Here is a 23613-nt window from a genome sequence, read left to right as displayed (position 1 = left end):
AGATACACATTATTGCTGGACTGCAGGCCAAGGGATGGGGCACTGCAGACCCTTCACCGCCATCCGGCTCAGGGAATTTACCTTTTGCCCCAACTTTGAATGCTGCCATCAATTGCTTCCTGGAGTTCAGTAAACATCATAGGGTTCTTAATGGCATAATCCTTGCAGAAATTTTATGTTATGGAAGGACAAATGTAGGAAACAACTCAAAACTCTAGCTAGGGCTAGGGACTGGATTTATCAGGTTTTCTTTCCTGTTATAAAATATTTCCTATAAAGAAAGAATAACAAAATGCAAAACCAATTTGAAAGTAAGTATAAATTATAGTACCCAGGTTATTCAATTTTTTTTAAATTTAAATTTGATTTTTATATTTCAACATTTAATAAAATTAAGTTTTATATTTCTGGTACTTTGATTGATACTATGCTGTTTTGAGTTAAAAAGCATTTTCTGTTGAATTTCCCTGTAAACTTTTGCTATGTTCTAATAACATATAAAATATGAGCTAATAATCTCATCATGTCCTTTTTTCTTACTACTTTCCATCACTAAGGATTTTCTTAATTTTTCTTTTTAATTGCAGTAAAATACATGTAACATGCAATTTACCACCTTAACCATTTGAAGTGCACTGTTCGGTAGTGCTAAGTACATTCACACCGCTGTGCATGCAATCTCCAAAAGCTTTCATCTTGTACTAATAAGTAGTTTTTTTTCAAGAGAGATTATTTTTATTTAAAGAAAACTGAAAGAAATTTATACAGTTAACGTATCAACCATTTAAAAATCAATCAATACATTTCATAAAGGAAGGTGAAGTTTAAAAAAAACCAAATAAGCACTGAATTGTCACAGCTACTGATACTTTTGACACCTGTGGTCAGATTTCTGCTTTGTGCATGATCATGGGTGTCCAGAACGAAGAAAAGGTTTTAGAGCAGAGGACAAGGAGCCTAAGTGATTATTTTACTTTCAATATATAGGACTACTAAAACAGATTTCTTTGAGAGGGGGCTTCTTTCACGACAGAGTATCTTTCATTACTAACCCTTGCTGATCTTATAACGAGTTGTAACAAGAAATGCATTATACAACCTTCAAGGCCCGACAGCTAAACCAGCTCTCACACTGTGACTCAAGACTTTATCTCACTTTGCTGCCTGCAGGATGAGCACACGAACCGTGTCTTCACAGGTGAAGGAATGCAGTGAACATACACACGCTGCTTCATCTCCCACCTTGGGGAGAACCTTTCTTTGTAGGCAATAAAGTCAGAACTATTTGTGCAAACATCTAGATATTAAGAAGTAACTAACATAGAATAGTAACAACTCTAAATGCCTTACAGAAGTAAGTAGTAAAAATGCTTTTCATGAGAAAGAACCACTATTTCCAAATAGTGATGTCATTTTACTTCGTATACCTTTGAGCTAAAGCACAGCCAGTGTGAAAGGGAAAAAGGCAGGCAAAGGCGCCCATGACAATGAGGCAGACCGTGTGGAGGCAGCAAAGGGCAAAGATTCAAGCTCATCCCTTGATCCCTATTTATTACCATGGTGCTCTGCCCCTTTTACCAGCTACGTTCTTTTTCAGGATGTGTTTTTCAGTCAGACAGAGGTTATTTTACAGTGTTTTAATTCATTAAATTGTTTAGTCATGCAAGCCAAGTACTGGAAATGAAGCATTACCTTTTTAGACATTCTAGATTCTGTAGGTAAAGGACCAGAGGCCTCACTGGCGATGTGAAAGAACTGGGACTCCCCACAGTGCAATGTAAATTCTTGGCACTCTCCAGCCACATGGCCACCATCCACGACCTCCAAAGCTCTGTGAAGAGTGGAAACACAGTTAGGTCAACAACCCATCAAGAACACTGGAAACTCAAGAAACCCAAAGGCACACTTCCCTGTCATGGGAATCAGCCCAATCAGTCAAAATAATAAGTCCTTCACAGGATTGTAGATGATTTGTACTCTCATAACACATCTGTGAATAAACTTTGATGACTTCACCATGTGGCTAACAGAATGCTTTAAAACCCTATGCAGAAAACAAATCAGATAGATAGGGAGGTAGCTAAACAGCTAGGTGGATAGACAGATTTTGACATGAAGGCAGTACAATTTCATTCTATGTGGTTTTTTTTTTTTTTTGGTTGCTCTGCTTTCATGCTCTTAAGAAAAGAAAAAGAGATTTGCATGTTTCCTGAATATTGGAAATAAAATGAGAATTGAATCCCAGTTAGGGGAGGGATCTAAGCCATGCCAGGTAAAGGGAACCGTTCTCAGGATTCGTATTTATTAGACTTAAAAAGAATGGAAACAAATGAAGGCAGAGTGTTTCTAGCAGACACCTGTGGTTGCCTACCCCCAATCCATTTCCTTTATCCAAACCCCCAGCCTCACTGCTCTCACCCCCTACAATACACATTTTCTTTGCTAATAACCCTGATTTGGTTCTGATATCCGTCCTCCATGTGCTTCAGAGGAAGCTGCTTCCAGCCCTGCTAATCAGTCATGATTCGTCTGAGCCTGGTGTCCCAGCCCCTCGCCAGGTACTGACTTCGGTATGTGCCCATACGTATCTCTGTTGCTGGTATTACCACACTGACTCAGGCCTCCTTGACCCTCTGAAGTGTCTGTACTTTGCCCTACTTATCTAGTGTAATTCTGGCAATGAGATGTGAGGGACATGTGCTGAAGGAATCCGGCAAAGGTCTTTCTCCTAAAAGACGGTTTCCAGAAAGAAATAGTTCTTTCCTGCAGGCCAGTGTCATGCCTGCCCGTGAGGATGGGACAGCCATCCTGGGACCAGCAGTGGCATTAGCCCGAGGAGAAGAGATGGAGAAGAAAAAGCAGGGCTGAAATAAGAGAGCAACTCAAGTCTTCAAGTACATTGTTGAGTAGCTGAATTAACCAACCCTACACCTGCCTTAGCTCTGGAGTTCTAGTTCTGTTACAAAATAAAGGCCCTATTCTTTAAGCCATTTTAAGTTGCATGTTCTCCCTTATCTGCAGTTCAGCATCGTGACTGACACGAGGGGTGATGTATAATTAAGGCTGAGAGAAGATGCTGGAGCAGAAGGAGAAGATAAAGGCAGGAGGAGGAGCAGAATGCTCACAAAGTGGAAAAAGAACTAAATATCCAAGGCTTTAACATTTCACAGAAGAAATAGAAGATTTTGTGAAATTTCTACAATGTGCCAAGGATAAAAATACAAGTAGGGTAAAGTACTAACACTTTGGGGACACGGAGGCATAAATCAATGCGGTAATGTCAGCAAGGGAGAAGCGTGTGGAAGTAATTTGAAGAACTCCATCGTGTGCATTGTTGTTTTAGAAAACATTATTCTTTGTGTAATAGGAAAGGTGAAGATATATTAGCAGCAACAATTTCTTTTTGTCTTCCCCCCCAGTTTTGTGTAAAAGTAATACTTGTCCATAGTAAATATAATTCAATCCATACTGAAGAGAACTAAAATAAAAAATAATTTCCTTAGCCCCGGCACGATATCACTTTGCATAAGTAACCACTCTGAACGATTTCCTTCCTGCAGCACTTCATGCCGTGTCTAAGCCCTTACAAAAATACATATCCACCCTCTGAAAAAAGTGCTGAAGTTGACCTTTGAAGCAAATCTCCCCTCAGGAATTAGAAACGGTATGTAGGAAGGGAAGGAAAAACACGCCTTGCTCAGCTGAATTACGTAACAACTGAAAAGTATCTTAGAGTTGAGAAGGTGTTAGAAAAACTTACCATGGATGTATGTTTGCATCAAGACTTATTTTCACTAACTGTTCCACTGACCCAAAGCCACAGTCCTGGTCCTTCTGCTCACAAACAAGCCCGGAGGACCAGCAAGCAAATGAAGCCCAGCAGGACTTGAAACGGATTCCAACCACTGCAGTCTTATAAATTGTAAAAGCAACAAGAAACGCATAGAAAGTCAGCTGCTTTTAATATTTTTCCTTTCTGGAGAAAAAATACATGTGCCCATTGAATAAATCTAGCGATGCAGTGCTAAGCTTGAACTGCATGTGCTTCCTAAGCTTTGTACTGCTGGAGGTGGGCAGAGTCCCAAAACGTAGTTCTCCCTTCCTGCCCGATACTCACTTACTTTATTGTGTAACTAAAAGCTAGGAAGGGTGCTTTTTAAATATGTTTTTCTTGTGATTCAATCCCTGCCTGCAGTATAGGATCCTTTTGCCTGCAAGTAACAGAAGGTCCAACTCACACAAGCCTAATCAAAAACGAGATTGATCACTGCATGTAACACGAGAGGGGTGGACTGCGGTGGCTTAATTAGCTTATTCAGATGCTGCTGAATTCAGCAGCTGCTACAGCTCTGATCGTTACCCTTAAATGTGACATTTCCAGGGGATGAGAAGACTATCTCTTCCTGTGTCTCTCTCTTAGAAGGAAGGCAGGCTTCCCTAGAAACCCCCTAGCAGACTCTGCACATCTCATGCCTGCATCAAAAAGATCGCTGGGCCTACCCCCTCGAGGCTGCAACCTGCAGGATGTCACCACGCAGCGTGGGCACGTGCTGTCTCCTATCAGGAGAAAAGGAGTTGGTGAGGGGTGGACACGGACATCGGTGCGTGTCACCTCACCTCCCTGACTCACCACGTTCCCCACATGCACTGCACTGCTGGTAGAGGTCGAGAGTCGATATATATATACTGATGATTCAATTTGAGTTATCAAGGCAGAAACATTCATGATTTTGGCCTCATTGCATGTTGAACCCAGGCAGCCTGCTTGCCCTCCTGACCTGGGGGTAAACTAACAAGACTTGGCATGCTCTCTAAGAGTCAATCCTATACACTTGGGGCCACGATCTCAGAAGGCAGATTTGTTCTCTCAAGGGCCAGAGGAAGGGGTGACCCTCACAGACGGTCCAGGCCAGGCTCCTGCTTCACCTGTAATTCTGAAACCAGGAATGCTGAGGGTTGTGCAACAGCTAGTAACCTCTGCCCTCCCTGGAGGGGAGGGGCAGGATGAGGGGTTGGCTGGCGTCCCTTTCCTCCTTACCCAGATCCAGGCAGTGCGGCTGAGCACCCTGTCACAGACGCCAGTATTTCAAAGTTGGCTCCAGGACTCAGCTGGGAGGGAAAGGAAGGCCCCAGGATGCGTGGGCTGAGAGGGCTTCACACCCAGAGCCCAGCTTCAGGACTTCTTCTCACCCCAGATGCTCAGTCCACACCGTGAGCATTGTCTAGTTCCTCCTTAGGGTCAGACACAGAACTTCTACTCATAGCAAACGTACTCCATGAGCTTGTCTCCTGAAACACAGCCTTCGCAAAATGCCCCACAGAAAGAATACTCTTGGAATTGTGCTGGAGGGGCTTCCAGGCCTTATGTAAACTTTTTAATACCGTCTGCCTTTATTCTTTCAGCAAGCATGTTCAGCTCTCCTACGACTGGTCATACCTTCAAGGACACGAAGGTGGAGAAACCCACTCTAAACTCTTGGGATCTTAAGGTCTGGTGGACATAGAGGCTCATCCCATGGGCAGCCACATTCTAACTGTGAATAATAGTTACAGATAAAGCTAGATGTAGGTAAGTCCCCCGAGCTTCAAAGAAAATCTTAGTAAGTGTTTTTGCCACAGGAGAGGCCAACTGGAAAATTCATTTTTCTTTTTCAAAGGGTAAATTTCAGTTTAACTCCTGATTAGTGGGCAGGAGGTGGTAGTAAGAAAGGCTAAGCATGGCTCCCTGGTGAGAAATCTAAGATTTATAAATGGAAGTGGTGTTTCCTTTCTTACTGGTCTCTTTTTAAGCACAACACCTCTGGGGTTAAAAAAAATAAGACTAAATACAATAAAATCTCCCAAATACTGCCATACTGGTCTGGAGGTTTAGCAGAGGATAATTTATTAATTTGCTAATTTATCATCTGGAGTGAAAGAGTTTCAGTGCTAAGTACTTTATTTTACTCAGACTCATAAACAAGTGGAATATAGGCCCACTCATTCAGCTATTTTTCTGTTTCCTTTTTATTTGGCTTGCTTTAAAAAACCGGATTGCCCTTCTCCTTGGAGATTAAGTTGGTAGAAAATGAACAATGGCAAGATTGTTTACCCTTTCCTAAGTTAAAAGAGACACGTGGCTATTCCCAGACAAATCCAAGCTTTGTGAGGCTTGAAGCTTAAACAATTTGGGGGCCCTCTTTAAGAAAGAGAAAACAAAATATCTTACCTTTTCAAATATTATAGCACTAGGGCCCCTCCTGAGGCATTGGAGTTGCCCATGCAACTTCAGCTTTGTTTGCTTCTTAAAAATCCACCTCAGGTTTTCCTAACCTGGTCTACTGCACCAGGCTGGCCTCAAGCATTTTACTCTGTATAGCCCAACATAAAGCAAGCCAAATGAATTTCTCTAGCTAATAATTCTTGCTTCAGAGATAATGGACATGTAAAATAATAAAATGAGACTTTTACAAAACTAAAGGCTTAGGGTTGACTCTCAGGTAGACATTGATGCTGTACTGCCATCTACTGTCTACTCAAAGAACTAGCTGTGTGCTCTACTAAGCCTTGGAGTTGTAACTTCAAGGCCACCCAAAGGCACTCCCACCTGCGCGGAATTATTTCCCCAAGAGAGCTTAAAGCACCGGATATTAGAACCACTCTTCTGAATCAGCGCAGTGGTTGTCAGGCTACATAAGTTTTCTGGCCATGAAGAAAGGCGGAAAACTTTTCATTTAGTAACAAACAGCCCTAAATAGTACGGGAAGTATTTCTTTCCTGCAACTACTAAGTGGTTGAGTACTACCATTTACTGAGCAACTTCTCTCCTGCTACTGTTGACCCTAGATCAGATTATGGACACACCATCAGATAATTCTAGACCTAGAAAGGTCTAGATATTACCCGGTGCAGGCCCCTCACTGCAGATTTGAAGAGACACTGGCTCTGAGAAACCATGAGGCTGACAGGGCTGCGGGCCTGCTGGTTACCCATGTGCATAGAACTGGAGCTCAGGCTTCTACACTGAGGCTCACAAAGAGGCATCTAATGATAGTGTGACAACAGAGCCATGTGAATCTGTCCTATCGCAAAAAGGAAAAAAAAAAAAACTTATATTTCCCTTGAAAAACCAAGGATTTCAGATTTACAGAATGGGTTTTTCTTTCAGAAGCAATGTTATATTCAAATTTGCATTTTCTCCACTGAATGAGAGATAAAATATAGCAATGGTACACACATGGATTTCAGAATCATCACAGCCTAGGCATTAGCCGCGAGTGTCTTGGGCAAGTTACTTACTCTCAGCCTTAGTTTCCTTATCTGCAAAACAGGGATTATAATGGGATTGTCATGAGAATTAAATTAGGTAATGCTTATAAAATACTTAGCTTAGTATTGCCACATAATAGGTGCTCAATAAAGATCCGCTATTTTAATTATGCACATGAATGTCAGTTGACATTTGATGGATCGTAACTTACTAGGCATCATATGGACAGTATTTCAAGCTAGCATATTTAGCAGGCTTGACTATGAAATGATATAGAAATGAGAATATCTGAGGTGGAAGTATCTCAGAGATAATCTAGTGACCTAACCATGTCATTCTGCAGATGAACTCAATGAGGACCAGAGACACTCACTGTTCAAGGTCATAGGGCTAATGACTGGCAGAATTGAGGGTAGAGAACCCACCCGATTCCTAGTTTAGAGACAGGTTTCAAATTATCTGCAGATGAGTTGCAAGATCACAAAATCATCAGTTGAATGGAGAGATGAATAAATTCTGTATACTCATTCCAGTTTTAAAAATTCAAAACATTCTCATAGTTTTAACTATATAGAGAATACTACATCAGGTATATATATACAATGGAATAATACTCAGCCATAAAAAGAATTAAATAATGCCATTTGCAGCAACATGGATGGAACCAGAGATTATCATATCTATCATATCATAGAGATTATCATATTGAATGAAGTAAATCAGACAGAGAAAGACAAGTATCATATGATACCACTTATATGTGGAATCTAAAAAAAAAAGAAAGATACAATTCTATTTACAAACCAAAAAACAGACTCAAGACATAGAAAACAAACTATAGTTACCAAAGGGGTAAGGGTGGGGAGGGATAAGTTAGGGGTTGGGGATTAACAGACACACATTACCGTTTATAAAACAGATAAACAACAAGGACCTACTGTAGAGCACAAGGAGCTATATTCAATTTCTTGTAATAACATGTAATGGAAAAGAATCTGAAAAGAAAAAATATGTATGTATGTATATGTGTAACTGAATCATTTTCTGTACGCCTGAAACTAACATTGTAAATCAACTACACTTCAATTCAAAAAAAACCTCAACAATTCTTGTAATAAAAGAAAAAGAGGTTTCGTTCTGTTAGGTGCAAATTACCCTAGCCATCTATTGTACTCACATTCACTAAATAAATATCCCACTCCAAACTATGAAGAAAAATTAAAATAAAAAAAAGAACACTACACCATTAATTAATATAAACATTTGGTTGTCAGCAAATGGTAATAGTTTTTAATGCAGAAACTCTGCCATCTAGTGGTCACACAAGAGCATCAATCTAATCATCCTTTTCAGTACTGTTTTTGTAGAAAGTATAGCTCCCTAGTTCAGTTGGCCTCTGTTCCTCCCAACATCTTCCTGGGCTCCTTGATTTTTTTTTTTTTTAAGCAAGGAAGATATGTATCATTATGCACTGCCAAGCAAACTGGCAGATGCCACTAACAAATGATAAAACATTCTTTCATGGCTTGTTATTTCCATAAAAACAGACTAGCTTTCAGTTATAATTTCTAAAATAGAATATAAACTCAAGGGTAAATGACAAAAAAATACAGTGGCCAGCAAATCCAGTGCAGTGTGTGTCTCTAAATTCGATGGTTTAAATGGCAGCTAGAAGGCTGGGCAACCTCTCCCAATGGTGCTGTGTCGGGGAGAGTTCCCCTCAAATCTCTCCAAGCTCCCCTCACATCTCTCCAAGCTCCCCTCACATCTGACCACTGGGAATGCAGATCATCTCTCCAGGAAAGGCAGGGAACCTTTGCCCTAATAGTTCTGTTTTGTGAGGTCTAGGCTTTGGGTGCTACAGAGTTTGTGAAACTTGACCAAGTTATCTCAGGACATATCTCAAATATGTAAATTTTGGTCATCTGGGATCACATCCCATGATTTAACAAACTATGAAGCCCACCCAGAACTGGGCTGAGCTCAACAAGGTTCGGCTTTCTTAGCAGTGGTCCCAGAGGAAAGAAGGATCTCAATCTGAGCAAGAGGAGAGAGGACCAGGGACAAAAAACCCCCTGGGAATCATTGCCCAAAACTGTGGGAGAACGGAGGACCCGTGGTTGGTGTCTCAGGGAAGGGCTTAGGTTTACCAGGAGTCTCATGTTTCATGCATGACTGCACATGCTCCCTCTTAGAGTTGCTGAAGATCATGGCATTTTTTTCAACTTTTCTTTACACTATTCAGGTTGGACAAGTTTAGTTTTTAGTTGGCAAAATATAAAGTTTTCTTGATTGCTGGTGTTTTCTTTAAGGTTACTCAAGTTCCTATAATCTAATGGCAGAGAAAATGTAGCTCTTCTTTTGATGGCATACATAATCCCTAAAGAAAGACTAATGACTTTACCAAGCTTATAAATAACAAGAAAATAACACAAGAGAGAGTATTTTTAGACTACTATGTTTGCAACACAAAATAAAGCTAATGGTGATTGTATAATCACGGAGCAGGCAAGAAGCAGGAAGCTTGGCAGAATATGGTTACAGGTACAAGGGTAGAAAGCCAACCCAAAATTACTAAGGGCAACTCTGGGGAGTCATCCCTGAGCTCTTCTCCTCCCATCACCCCACTGGTCAGGGGCTCTTTGGCATCACACTGGAGCTTGTTTTGAGAGACACTACAAATGCAGCCCCATAGACCTCTTTGTTGGACACGTTGCAGGGAACCTGGGAAGGGTGTAAGCCACGAGTTTATTTAATATTCTCTCTATGGGGACTGAAAGGAGAAATTTTTTTCCTTACGTGCCAGAAAAGCTTTCTGTTTCCTCACCAGTTGTCTTTAGACAATGTGGACTGAGTACCTGATCATGAATACATGTTAGTAATTACATAGAACTTCATGAATATACATTCTGTAAAGAAATTGTCTCTCTCACTTTATCACAGTATTATTCTTCTAATTTTCTGATCTTCACTTATTTACATTGTTAGTTGAAGATAAACTACTGGAAAGCCTTTGGAGGAGGAAGTGATGGGGAGGTAGTTATAGATACATGCGACACACTTCTACCTCACTAGTATGCTGTCCATCTACCCTTGTCCATTCCAACTACTGCTATCCTAGTTTATTGCTTCAATTTAAAGTGTTTCCCAGCTTTTCTCTGCTTTCTAGTCTCTTCTGTATCCTCTAACTCATTCTAAAGTTACAAATAGATTGATCTTCCTGATGGACATTCTTGTTTGAAAACCATTGGATGGTTCAGCACTGTGTACAGATGAATCTTAATTTCATAGGCTAGTATTCAAGTTCTTCCATCTTCTGGACCCAGTTTACCTTTTCGACCTTACACATCCTATGTTACAGGCAATTTTACCATATTTTAGCTTTACTATAATTATAGATGGCTCTTTCATCTCAGAGAGTAAGTTACATTTGGGGCTCGTGTGTATAATTCCCTCTGTTTCTGCCATGGCATCTGACCACATTTGTCACATCACAGACATTCAGTAAGGGTGAGTGAATACAAAGCCCCTTTTGCAAAGATGGTTTGACTCATAACTATAGCAGCTGCTTGCAGAGTCTGTTGCTCTTTATGACTATTTCAAATAATGTCAATATAAAGCTTTGATTCAAAAGCACCTCTTCCTAACCACGACAGTTGCATGCTAGGCTGGTCTGTCTGTTGCTATTTTCCAGAAGTCTATGGTGATGTTACACACTTTGAAGTTGACTTTATAGCACCTTTAATATACATCATCTGCTTCCTTTGTTTACCTTTGCCCCACCTAGCTCACTTAGTCTGAAACGACTCCAGTGCCAAGGACAATTAATAAAAGTTTATGAACTCTGGGGTCCCTAAAGAACCTGGAACTGAACTTCTCTGCCTTAATTAGTCCTTCCAGTCACTCAAAGAATTGTCTTCATCAATCTGGAGCTTTGATAAAGCTTGCATTGCTGTAAACACTATTACTTCATAGCATTTCTAGAAGCAATAAAGTTTCAAAAAAATTCAAGAGAAATTGTGTGATTGTTTCTTGTATCAAAAATGTTCAGCATTTACTGTATTTCCTAAACTCACAAATACTTATTTTTCTTACAAATTGGATATTCTCAAACTTCTCACAGCCATTAGTCAGAGATTTAAAGACTCTAATCAACATATTCTTACCATATGATGGTCTGTAAATCTCATAAAACTACAGGTGAGAATTGAGTCTTTAAGCGTTACTTGTAAGACATTAGAACATTCCCACACACAATCTGGTGCTTATAGTAAATGCTCTTTGATGATAATGTGAAACTAAAAAAAGCTATTTTAAAATATGAGAATGAGTTTCTTTAAAAAAAACTTTTTCTAGATAATTCTTATGGAGGTTAGTTTTTACATTAATTTTCATAACTGTCAATTTCATCATGTTCAACTTACTCAATTTCTAAATACCTGGCAGTGGTTCAATGATTAATGTAAAATGCTTAGTAATTAGTACATAATTACTTGAATCCTATCTTTGGCTTCCCCCATCCACCTGCACCAGGTGAGTAAACACCACAAGGGCCTCCTAGATACATCCTTCAGTAGTGACTAGAATTGTCATCATTACTTAATGAATGAGTTCAATTAGTCTCTTTAACTAGAGCTAATGTTACAAAAGAAAATGCTAATTAAAAATCATTTCTAACAAGACATAATAATGCAAAACACATCAGGAATACAGACCTCCTGACTGAAGACGATGGGAAGCCGGATCTGAGAACAGACTGATATTCACCATCTCGGCTCTCACGAGCTGAAATCTTTAAGGTGCACGAGACAGAAAAGATTATCACTGAGTCCCTGCTTTCCACCTAGCCTCATAAAGTTAGCCTTACAGAGATGCTACTAACAAGCTCCAAACTCCCCACCCTGCAGGGGTCTCCAGCACCGTCTAACCCCTTCTCGTCTCTCTCCAGACTCAGCCTTTCAGTTGTGCTCAGGGTGATCTATTTGCCTTTCCCTTGTGGACAACTTGCTTCATTACTTATATGTCTCTACTTGGGCTCCCTACTAATTCTTTCCCCTCTTTTCTTTGCCATCTTTGGCTATCAAATTCTATTAAGTCTAATTTTAAAATGCACTTCCTCCAGAATTTTGTAATAAATTGTGATGATTGTAATGAAGTTTGTGTTTCCTCACCCCTTAGCTATCCAGCTTATACTAAAGGAAACCCTAATTTACCAAATGGTTGTGTTACAAAACTTTTTTTTAACTGTAGCTGGTTCTGTAAACACAATACAGTGGTTTGATTCCCAAATAAGCCCCTAAAAGTCACTTTAATGTAGCTGAAATAATACACCACAGGGGGAAAGAAAGAAAGAAAGGAAAAAAGAATGCCAATATGAATCACAGAATTGTTTCAGTATTGGTTTAAAAAAAAAACAAGAAAGCAATAAAACAGTCTCATAAGTAGTATTTCTTTTTCTCAAGTGCAGATTATTCTCTTTTTGAAATAGGGATTGCTGAGAAAAAGCAGGTTCAATTGAAAAGAGATAATGGTTAGAGATTTTTTTTCAGAGATTATAAAGGGAATTTAAGAGCTTTTGTTATTACCAGAACTAGACAGATTATTATTATTCCACAGCAGAATTCATGGTCTTCCCTTTCCTCCACACAAAGGTGTCACTAGCTTTCCTCCTGGGCGTCACAGTTATCAGCCGCGTGACCATGACCCGTAGTGACATGAAAGGGGAGACTGAGAGTGGGAAGAAAAAGAGGAGGACGGGAGGAGAGGGACAGGGGAGAGACTCCTTGGCCAAGACCAGAAAGTAAGAGGAAGAGAGGAAAGTATTCAAAATGAGGGGAGGCTCTGCTTAGGAGGAAAGAAATTCCCCACGTGTGGGAATAACGGAGCTGAGCGCAGAAGGAAGGAGGCAGCAGCGCACGCTCCCAGGTCTCAGAGGGAAGATCCACGGGCCCACGGGCCCTGGGCCAGGCGGAGGGAGGGGCGAGGCTCAGGACAGGCTATTGTGCACAACGGCTTTGTACACACAAGGGATGGAAGGAGGTGCAAAATCCACGTGAGGGACAGTGACTGGTTTTGAACTTTTAGGGTGAACCTTATGAAGTATCATTTTTGTCGGTCAAAACCAATCAAATATGGCAATTTCATACGTGCCAACCTAGTATTATTTGTTAAGTGTTCCTCCTGGGTTTTCTGTGACAGTATATCATTTCTCAATTAAATTATAAACTTTTTGGGAGTTAAGGACCGTATCTTCTTCTATCCCTATAACCTGAACTCCGTAGGTGTAAAATGAAAGAAATGCCTTTTTTTTTAAATGATGTAAAACAAGTTTTTTCATGTGGCACTGACTGAGAAAAAGGTTTTCAGCACTGAGAGGGAGCTGAGTCACTAAACCACAAAGCATTCTGTCCCAAGAAAATATTTACTTTGTTTAACAGGATTTTAAATTAGGGAGTGTTATCACGTATAATGAGGACATGTGAGTCAACAAGTTCTGTGTACACAGGAGAGCTTTACTTCTGCACTCAAGATAAAGGGGGAAACTGTCTCACTGTTGGGCTGTGAAATTACACACAAGCTAACAGAAAGGAAGAACTATCTTGATTTTCTTCACTTAAACATACATTCATACTGCTCTGTAATAAAAATGCTTAAATATTGGCAATAATTTGAAAAGGAAATAAACTTGTTTTTTATAAAACAGATAATGATGGGATATAAGTCAAAATGCTTCTAAAAATGAGCAAGTCATAAGGTCAAACAGTAGAAAGGCAAATTTTATTAAAAATGGTCATTTGGCATATTGTTTTAAATGGACGAAAAAGGCTACTGGCCTTTCCCCAGTCTCAGCAATTGGTTTTACTAAAAAGAATCAAAGTAATGTTATCAGCAAAAGTAATTTTCAGCCTGTCATTCTTTTTTCCCTTTAAAATAACAGAATCTTACGGTTTTCCCTATTTAGGAAATAGTTGAAGTATTTCTCTCCTGTTACCAAATTTAGTAGTTACAACTCATGTCACTGGACTTCAAGTATGAAAAATCAAATTATTTCAGTTATTATTTATTTATTTTTTGAAAACAGAAAAGCTTTAACATGAATCTTTTGAATCATTCCACAGGGATTACTCATTTTATTCTTTCAATTCCCCATCAAATAGTTCACGTATGTTACTAGTAAAAAAGGAAGATACTGATCAACCTAACTAAACACTTAGATTCCCCACTTAAAATGCAAGCAAGTTCTTGTGAAAGCAAAACACATGGGAGTTTCCCATTTATCTGGTTATAGGACCAGCCATGGACAAAGGGATGGCATCTTACATTGGCCCCTTTCCCCTTCCCCTCAGGTCTCTCTGCATTTTCTCCCTTTGCCTCCTCACTACAGATCCCAGGATTTTCCTGTGGCTCCAAATCAACTGTTAAACAGAGAGCTGATCGAATAGAACTGAAGAATATGAAAACACTATTCACTCACTGTGTCTACTGAGATGAAGAGTGTTCCCCTAAAATTCATTCACCTGGAACCTCAGAACATGACCTTACATGACATGCAATCTTTGCAGATGTGATTAGTTAAATTAGTATGAAGTCATACTGGATTTGGGTGAACCCTAAGCCAATGATTGGTGCCCTTATAAGAAGAGGGAAATTTGGACACTAAGGCACAGACACACACAGATTCAGAGGGAGAAAGGCCCTGTGATACTGGAGGTGGAGATTGGAGAGATGCAGCTGCTAGCTAAGTAACACCAAGGATTTCTTGCAATGACTAGAAGCTGGGAAGCAGCAAGGAAGGATCATCCCAGGAGCTTTCAGAGGGAGAGTCTTGGTGCTGACACCTTGGTTTCAGACTTCTGGTCTCCAGAACTGTGAGAGAATACATTTCTGTTGTTCTAAGCCACCAAGTTTGTGGTAGTTTGTTATGGCTGCCAGAGGAAACACGAGTTCTATTCTGTTGAGGTGAATGTGCATTAAAAAAATTTTTTTTGATTTATTTTTGCTTTTTGCGGGGGTAGGGGGCGCGGTTAATTAGGTTTATTTATTTTTACTAATTTTTTTAATGGAGGTACTAGGGACTGAATCCAGGACTTCATGCATGCTGAGCACACACTCTACCACTGAGCTATACCGTCTTTCTCTACATTTTAAAAAAGGTTTCTGGGAGAGGGCAATGTTTAATGCAAAGAGCTAAAATAACAGGTGTTTCTGGTGTGAATAATAATTCAGGGGAGAAGACATTTTTAGGGAAGTGAGCCTTCTGAGTACTTTTGAAATAAAGCCTGGCATGAAGCAGCCTCCTCCATGGAGGTGTGGGCCTGGGCTGGTCTGACTGGAGCACTTGACTAAGCCTTGGGGAAGGAAGAGAGAGAAATGAAAAGGAAGCATGCACTCTGCCATCCAGGGCACCCCAAAGACACCATAAGTCCTGAGATGAAAATGCTGCCTCGGGTAATCAGAAACCCTGAAATAAAATCGAGGACAAAAGGAGTCAGAAGAGAGAATCTCCAATAAACAGCACTGTGTAGCTCTACCTCATCTACTTCTTTAAGTCCCAGCAAAGATACAACATACAGCAAAGTTAATTCCAGTTGGCTCAAAGAATTAAATGTAAAAACATCAAATCACATTAGATGGCCATTATATAGCATGTTAGAAGACAACACAGGATGGGAAACAACTTCCTAAGATTAAAAGCAATGGAAGAAATAAAAAAGAAAAATATTGATAATTTTTCTGTGCAAAATTTTAAAGTTTTCACATTTTTTTAAAGTGAAAGACAACGACAAGTCAAGATAATATTTTCAACACAAACATCCAACAATTGGTTAAGAGCCATACCTGGTAAAGAAATCATACAAATATATAAGAAAAATATTAACAAACCCAGTAAAATGGGCAAGGGAAATAAGTAATTTTCAAAGGAAAAAAGAAATGGTTAGTGAAGATATTTCCCCCAATTCACTAGTAATTAAATTATTCAAATTAAAGTAACAATATATACAATTTTTACATTAATAATGCTCAGTGCTTTTACATACCTTTGGGGGATATATTAATTGCCACAGTCATTTAGTAAGCAATGTATTAGTAATTATCAAGAGACTTTAAAATGTTATTATACCTGTACCCCGTTATTCTACTTCTAGGCAAGGTTTTTAAGGAAACAAGTATTCAAGGACGTTTTTACCAAGATGTTATGGCAGTGTTATTTATAATAAAATTTGCAAACAACTCAGCCAATTCAGGTAATGATTATTATGGAACATCAATAGTACAGAATGCCATTTATCCTTTAAGGCATAGGGGTAAAGCTTGTGATATAATGGTAAGCTGAAAAGTAGAAAAAAAATTGTGTATCAATTATGCTAAATATCCAAGAACACGTGGAAAGGATATACACTAAAAATGTTAACAGTGGTCATCTCTGGCTATCTGGACTATGAGAAGTTTATGTTCTTGTCTGTATTTTCCACATTGTCATAAATCTCTTATAATAAGAATAATACTTAATTTGAAAAGTTTTAAAACTCCTAATAGCCTCCTCAGGGAAGTTTAAATAAGGATTTTGAGTGGCAGTAGCAGAAGGTAAAACCCAAATGATAAAACAGACCTTTTTACATAATCTAATAAAATATTAATGCACAGATTTTACCTGCCAGTCTCACTTTCTTTTTCCCAGTTTCTTAGGCTAATAATTTCCAACCTTGATTTTGGAATGCCCCCAAGTTATTGTCAGTTATCTCATAGGAGTCACAAATTTTTCTTGGATAGTTTCCAAGACACCATTTGTTTTTAAAGTTTGCAAGGAAAAAAAATACTTGCAGGGAACCTCACTCTGCTTAAGGCAATCTACGTCTGTTTTGACGTTTGTCAAGAGAGTTAAGCAGTAATCATTGAAAGGTAAGTTTTCAGTATTGGCAGCTAAATTGAGGTGGGGGACAGGAGAGCACAGAAGCTGACAGGAGAATGATTTTGCTTTGTTTCCTACTGTGCATAATTCCAAAATCATTTATTCTACTTCCGCGGGGGACATGGAACAAATCAGTAAATCTGTAAATTGAAACTGGTACAGATTTGCTTTCACATTGATCCTGGATAAAATCTTCTGACTTAGTGTTCTGTAGTTTTCTTTTAGATCAGGTGTTGGCAAACTATGGTCTGCAGGTAACATCTGGCCCACTGTCTGTTTTTTTGTAAATAAAGTTTTATTGGAACAACCACACAGCAGTTGTAATCTAGAGGTATCTATGGCTGCTTTAGGGCTATGATGACAGAACTGAGCAGTTGCAATATGACTGGATGGTCAACAGTGTCTAAAATATTTACAGTTGGGCCCTTCATAGACAAAATTAGCTGATTCCTATTTTAGATCATAACCCCCACATCTTAGACCATAAACTCCCAGGCTTGCTTGGCAGCATGTCTTCTTTTTGTACTTTTATAACCTTCATTGAAGAGGAATAAGGATTCCTAAAACTCGAATAAATACTACCAGGTAATAATTATAATACAACATAAGCTCAAGTTTACCCAAGTGTGGATAAACTCAAAGACAGGAAAAATTCCCCCACAATTGTAGACATAGAACCAAATCTGCATAACTCTTTGATTTACTTAATTTTCTTGACTATTGGTAGCTAACCTCCAAGATGTCCCCTATGATCTTCTCCTCCTGGTATTTGTGCCTTTGGGTCATTTCCTCTCACACTCAAGTGATATCTCATTTCCAAGACTGCTAACATTGTGGCTTTTCCCTCCCTCTGACTCTCTTATCACTCACTCCTGTCATCCTGTGGAGAGACCCAATCAGCTAGGCCTGCCAACCCACAGCCAGTGAGGAGCTGCAGCCTCCTCACAGCAGCCACCTGAGCAGCCTTGGAAACGGATCTTCCAGCCCCAGGCAATCTCCCCATGACAGCCGCCTTGCTATACCTAAGAGAGACCTGAGCCACAACCACCCGGCTAAGCTGCTCCCGAACTCCTGACCTTCCCAAACTGTGAGAGGATAAACGTTTGGTTTTTTTTAAGCCCCTAAATTTGGGGATAATTTATTTATACAGCAACAGATAATGAATACATTCTCCTCTGCCTCCACTGACGTATCCAAGTTTCTAGCTTTGAAAAGCTATCTGCACAGGACTGTCAGATCTAAGACTTGGTCCTTGAAATGGATCATGGGTTGGATCTAGCTCAGGTCACAGTTTAACATCATGGTTCCAAACCTTTCGGAGACCTTCCTCTCTCCTATAAAAAAGCCAGGTTTACATCAGTCGTTAGAGCAGCTCTTAATTATTCCTCTCTACTGCTATGACGACACGAGTCACAGATGGAAATGACTGAGATAAAGTGTGGACCCTGGAAACAACGCCATGTTCACACCAGGAGGACTGAACAGCCACCAGAACATAACAACTATACTCCCAAAGTGTTGGGGGAACCTGAGCTCAAACTTCTCAGACCGCTTCAGACTTCCAAACAGCTTTCAGCCTCTTTTACCAGACAAGGTGAATAGTATCAACAATATTCACATTTGTGTAGCACTTTGTCCTTTGAAAAGTACTGTAAAAGTTACCTTACTTTAATATTGTACAGCACAGGGAAAGATAACCATTATTTTGTAATAACTTTAAATGGAGTATAATCTATAAAAATGTTGAATCACTATGTTGTCCACCTGAAACTAATATAATATTGTAAATCAACCATACCTCAATAAAAAGTCATCTTACTTTAAAATGAGATGAGAGAGAATATTCAGAGAGATGAGTATTTAAGACAGAATATTAGTATCAGAATAGGAAATAGCAAATGATTCTTTCTGTGAAGTGCTAGGATGTTTTGCAGAGAATGTGTAAAGCCCAGGGACCTCAGAGGGGTCAAGCAGGGGTCAAGCAGGGACAGGCTGATGTGCACCCAGTGGCACCTCATTACCAGCATTCTACCAGAGAGAGAACTGGCTCAGTACCCAGGGCATACCCACCAGAATGACTTCTCTGTGTGCGTTAGAGAATCCCATTCTGACCCTCAACTGTTCCAGTCCTCCCAGGACCTGCTGTTTCCCCGAGAACACACATAACGCCTTGGAGGGCAGGTGCTCATCTTTAGCAGCTTAGAGAGCAGTGACTTCACATGGAAGGCCTTCAGTACATGTCTGAGAAAGGAAAGAAGGAAAAGAGGAAGGAAGAATAGAAGGAATTTGAAGGATAATTTTCTTGTTTTCTTCAACCTAACAAACCTATTTCATTACAAAGTATTTTAAAAGAAGTTGTATCATTTCTTTCAATGGACTTCCTTCTACTGAAAACTTCTAAAGTGGACAAAAACCAGGCAGAAAACATGAAAGGAAGTACAAAGGAGGGGAGAAAAGCTCCCCTTTGAATTAACGGTGACTCATCTCCTAAGAAACTAGGTTATGAGGTATAATTAAGAGACTATGTTTATTAGAATATTTCACTCTCAAATAGCTTCAGGAGACAAGAGGCATGGAGAAGACGGCAATGGTTTTGTCATGGTGAAATTAGAACATCATTGTTATTTATAGTGATGTTAACCATGAAAGAGGGCCCTGCCCACAAGCACCTGTAAACTGGTCGATGACTCAGCAGACAATGTAAGGAAACCCTCCATGTCAACACAGCCTTGTAGGTGGCACATCCATCATGTCATCTGTACCCAACTGATAACATCTGGTTCTGTGAGTCCGGAGTGGACCCACATCAGCTCTCGGCCCTGAGGGACTCCCAGAGAGCCATCCAAGCCTTGGGTCGGGGGGTGCTGAAGGCGACAGAAACGTGCCAGGTGCTTCTGGCCACCTTCACAGAACAAGCTCTGACAAAATATTTAAAGTGTTCAAAAAAAAAAAAAAGTACAAAACACCACAAGACAACATGGCCATTTCTGCACATATCTTCCTGCTCTCCTGGTGTGATCGTCCCACCTCCAGGCAGAAAGATTAAGTCAACAAAAAAGAACTCAGTGCCTTTTTTCAGTTTGGTGTGTTTGTTTAACCAAAATAGGCAATTTTTTTGCCCATCTGGGTCTATAATCCCCTTGTCTTAAACTCCAGACATAATGCCCAAGCTGGTTTGGAATCCCAATGTTTCAGTTTATAAAGACTGTGTGAAGAAAGTGTCCGAACTGAATGAAATATTAAAGTGTCCACCTGAGAATGTATCACTTAGGAAGGTTGTAGATTATTTAGAGAGAGGTTGATTCCAAAGCAGGGATTAGGAGACTACATTGAGAGGGCTGGTGGACACATTTCTGGGAGGCTGTGGTAACTAGTCTCCAGAGGGGCCCTGACAACTCCCCTTCTCAGCACTGCTTGCTGCTCCTCACATCGATGGGTGGGGTTATTTCCCCCTTTTGAGCTGCCTTGTAAGAGGTACAGCTTCCCTGGGGGAGAGGCCACATGGAGGGAGGATAAGGGGGAGGATCTTGAAACTCGAGCAACAGCAAGAACTGAGGCCCTGGGCAGCGGGCCCCAGTAGAAGGATCCCCACCAGCTCCCAGCAGTTTTAGCTGAGTTACCAGGCATGTGACTGCAGGAGCCCTCTAAGACATTCCAGCCTCGGCAGACATCGCGTAGAGCAGAGACAAGATGACCCCATGTGCCCTGTTCAAATTCCAGTCACTAGAAGCAATTAAGTGATTGTTATTTTAGGTTACCGAATTTGGGGATAGATGTTACAGATAGTTATCCATTGCACCAAAATTTTCTGGAGCAATAGATAACTAAAACAGGCTTATGTCAAACAGCCTTCTGCTAAAATCTATTTTTTTTAATGCCCCAGTTGATCATTTCTTACAGAAATCATCCACAGAAAACCCAATAGTACCTAGAATGTATTAGGTGGAAACTGGTAAAGGACAGAAAGAGTCAGAAAGGGTTTTTAAAATATTATATATAAAATATTATATACCATATATTATATATATATATAAAATTTTTATCTTATTTGAAATGACTAGAGCAGTAGAGGAGGACAAAGAGGATCAACGCAGCAGTACTAAGCACTGAAGAGAACTGTAGTTTAGCAGTAATAACTACCTCCTCCTGGGTGATTGCTACATCCCAAGCACTGTGCTAAGTGTTCTACATCTGTTATCTCATTTAACCTTTACAACAAACCTGTGAGATACGTGTTATTATCTGCATTTTATACAGATGAGGAAACTGAGGCTCAAAGAAATTAAGCAATTTGCCTAACGTCATCCAGCTGGGAAGTTGTGGTGCTGGGATTTGAACCTGGTCAGCCTGACATGAAAGCCATTTAACTACTTAGTGTACTATACAGCCTCCACCTTTAGTAGTGATGTAGTTTCATCATCCGTGTACTTTTATGTTCAAAGAGAAATGTGTCCCACAGCAATAATAGCAAAAAATAAAAGCCATATTTTGGGCATAAACAGGTATTTTGCATGCAATTTGGCACCCTTTTGCATTACAACTATGGTATTTGGTAAGATTCATGCTATATAATTCTGGGAAGATGTAGGAATATTTCTCAAGCACAATATGGACATCTGTCCTTTTGCTAGTTTAGCTTATATTTCCTAAAAGATTATTTGTTATATAAAATGGAGAACCGAGACACCAACATCTGGTTCCGATGATTTAGCCCGACCAGCCTTCCTGAGAACAGCAGTGTTTGATTTGCTCTCTACTTTGATTGGCCCTGTGCATCCCACCTACTTTTCCCTTCTTTCAAACACACACAATCTCCCCCACACAACACATACTATCCTTTTATTATCCCGAGAGGACCCATACTGAATAACCCTGATTAGCAAGGCTGCAGATGGCAATATATTCCACAAAGAATCCAAAAATAGAAGGAACTGAAAGGGAACATAATTTTGTCAAAGGTAGAATTTTCCAGGTTATCAACTCTGCCAGCCCTACAAAATAGTTTTCTATTTCAAAGCATTTAAAACATTGTAAAACTCCCCCAAAAGAGTTATTCTAAAACCAAGTGAATGACTCATTTTGGTTGCTTCTAAAACCACAGTGAGCAACTTGCTTTCACAAAAGACACTCTCATTTATCTGATAAAAAGTTGGAGGAGAAGCAGCCACATCTCAGAACACCTGATCGGTTACTCCCACAAAGAAACTTCAGAGCCTCTCAGCTTTGCCAAAGTGCACTAGAATTCAAGATGATGCTTTGATGTGTGGAAAGGACAGTGAACTGAAGGACTGATATGCTTGTTTTAGGATAAGCACTTGTGTGTCCTTGCATCCTTAGAGTCTCTGACTTGGTATTGGAGGACCTTATTTCAAACACTGTCTCTGCCACATCTAACTGTATCCCCTTGGGGAAGACAATCTGTCTGATTTTCAGAGTCTTCACCTGTAAAATAAGGATGATAACATGCCATGCCATAGACTTGTTATAGGATTTAAATGAGATGGTACTTGTGAAAGCACTTTGTAAATGCAAAGCTTGTTACAAATTTTAATTATTATAAGGTCTCCTACCTTAGAGGAACATTTCACTATATATTACATGAGTATACTACTTTCAACTTTCCAAAGAAAATACACCATAGTACTATTATACATCATATTGGTTGTTTAAATCAGACACATCAAAAGCCAGAAGAGTGGAGATATTTAATTTCCCGATCTAATCAATTTATAACATACTATATGCCATTCAATAAATATACTCACTAATTCATTCAACAAAAAAATTTTTGAGTGACTTATCACGATGAATAAAATACCCTGAGGGAGCTTACATTTTGAATGAGAGACACATAGAATAAGGACAAAATAAGCTGATATCAATTATTATCACAGGTATTCATAAGTTCCACAAAGAAAAATAAAATGGAATAAGAGGATAAAGTAATGAAATTGGAGCACCTAAACATAGTAAGCAAATATTAATAGAGCTGAAGGGGAAAATAGACAACAATGGATAGATCATGCAGACAGAAAATCAAAAAGGAAACACTGGACTTGAACTATATTTTAGACTGAAGGGACCTAACAGATATATGCAGGTGGATCTAACACACATATACAGAACATTCCACCTGACAGTAGTAGAATACATATTCTTCTCAAAACATTCTCCAGGATAGAACATACGTTTTAGGTCACAAAATAAGCCTTAGCAAATGTAAGAAGATTAAAATCATACTGAATATCTTTTCCAACCTCAACAGCATAAACAGAGTGTGTGCCGAGCACGCACGAGGTCCTAGGTTCAATCCCCAGTACCTCCACTAAAGATAATAAATAAAAACCTAATTACCCCCCCAAATAAAGAAAAGAAATCAATAACAGGAAAAAAACTGGAAAATTCACAAAGATGTGGAAATTAAATAACACACTCCTAAACAACCAATGCATCA

At 39.5% G+C, this 23613-nt stretch overlaps 1 protein-coding gene across 2 annotated transcripts in view; it reads right to left on the bottom strand.

The window, feature by feature from the left end:
- CRYBG1 (crystallin beta-gamma domain containing 1) overlaps positions 1–23613 on the bottom strand; it is a 180605-nt gene that overhangs the window by 99936 nt on the left and 57056 nt on the right. For both annotated transcript variants that reach the window (XM_031680179.2, XM_031680180.2), the window contains exon 2: positions 1693–1831. In XM_031680179.2, the coding sequence (XP_031536039.2) occupies positions 1693–1831 (139 nt within the window). The remainder of the gene's footprint in view (positions 1–1692; positions 1832–23613) is intronic.

This window comes from Vicugna pacos, chromosome 8 (genome assembly GCF_048564905.1).
Source record: "Vicugna pacos chromosome 8, VicPac4, whole genome shotgun sequence".
Lineage (NCBI taxonomy): Eukaryota > Metazoa > Chordata > Mammalia > Artiodactyla > Camelidae > Vicugna > Vicugna pacos.
This window is presented reverse-complemented; position numbering and strand designations above follow the sequence as displayed.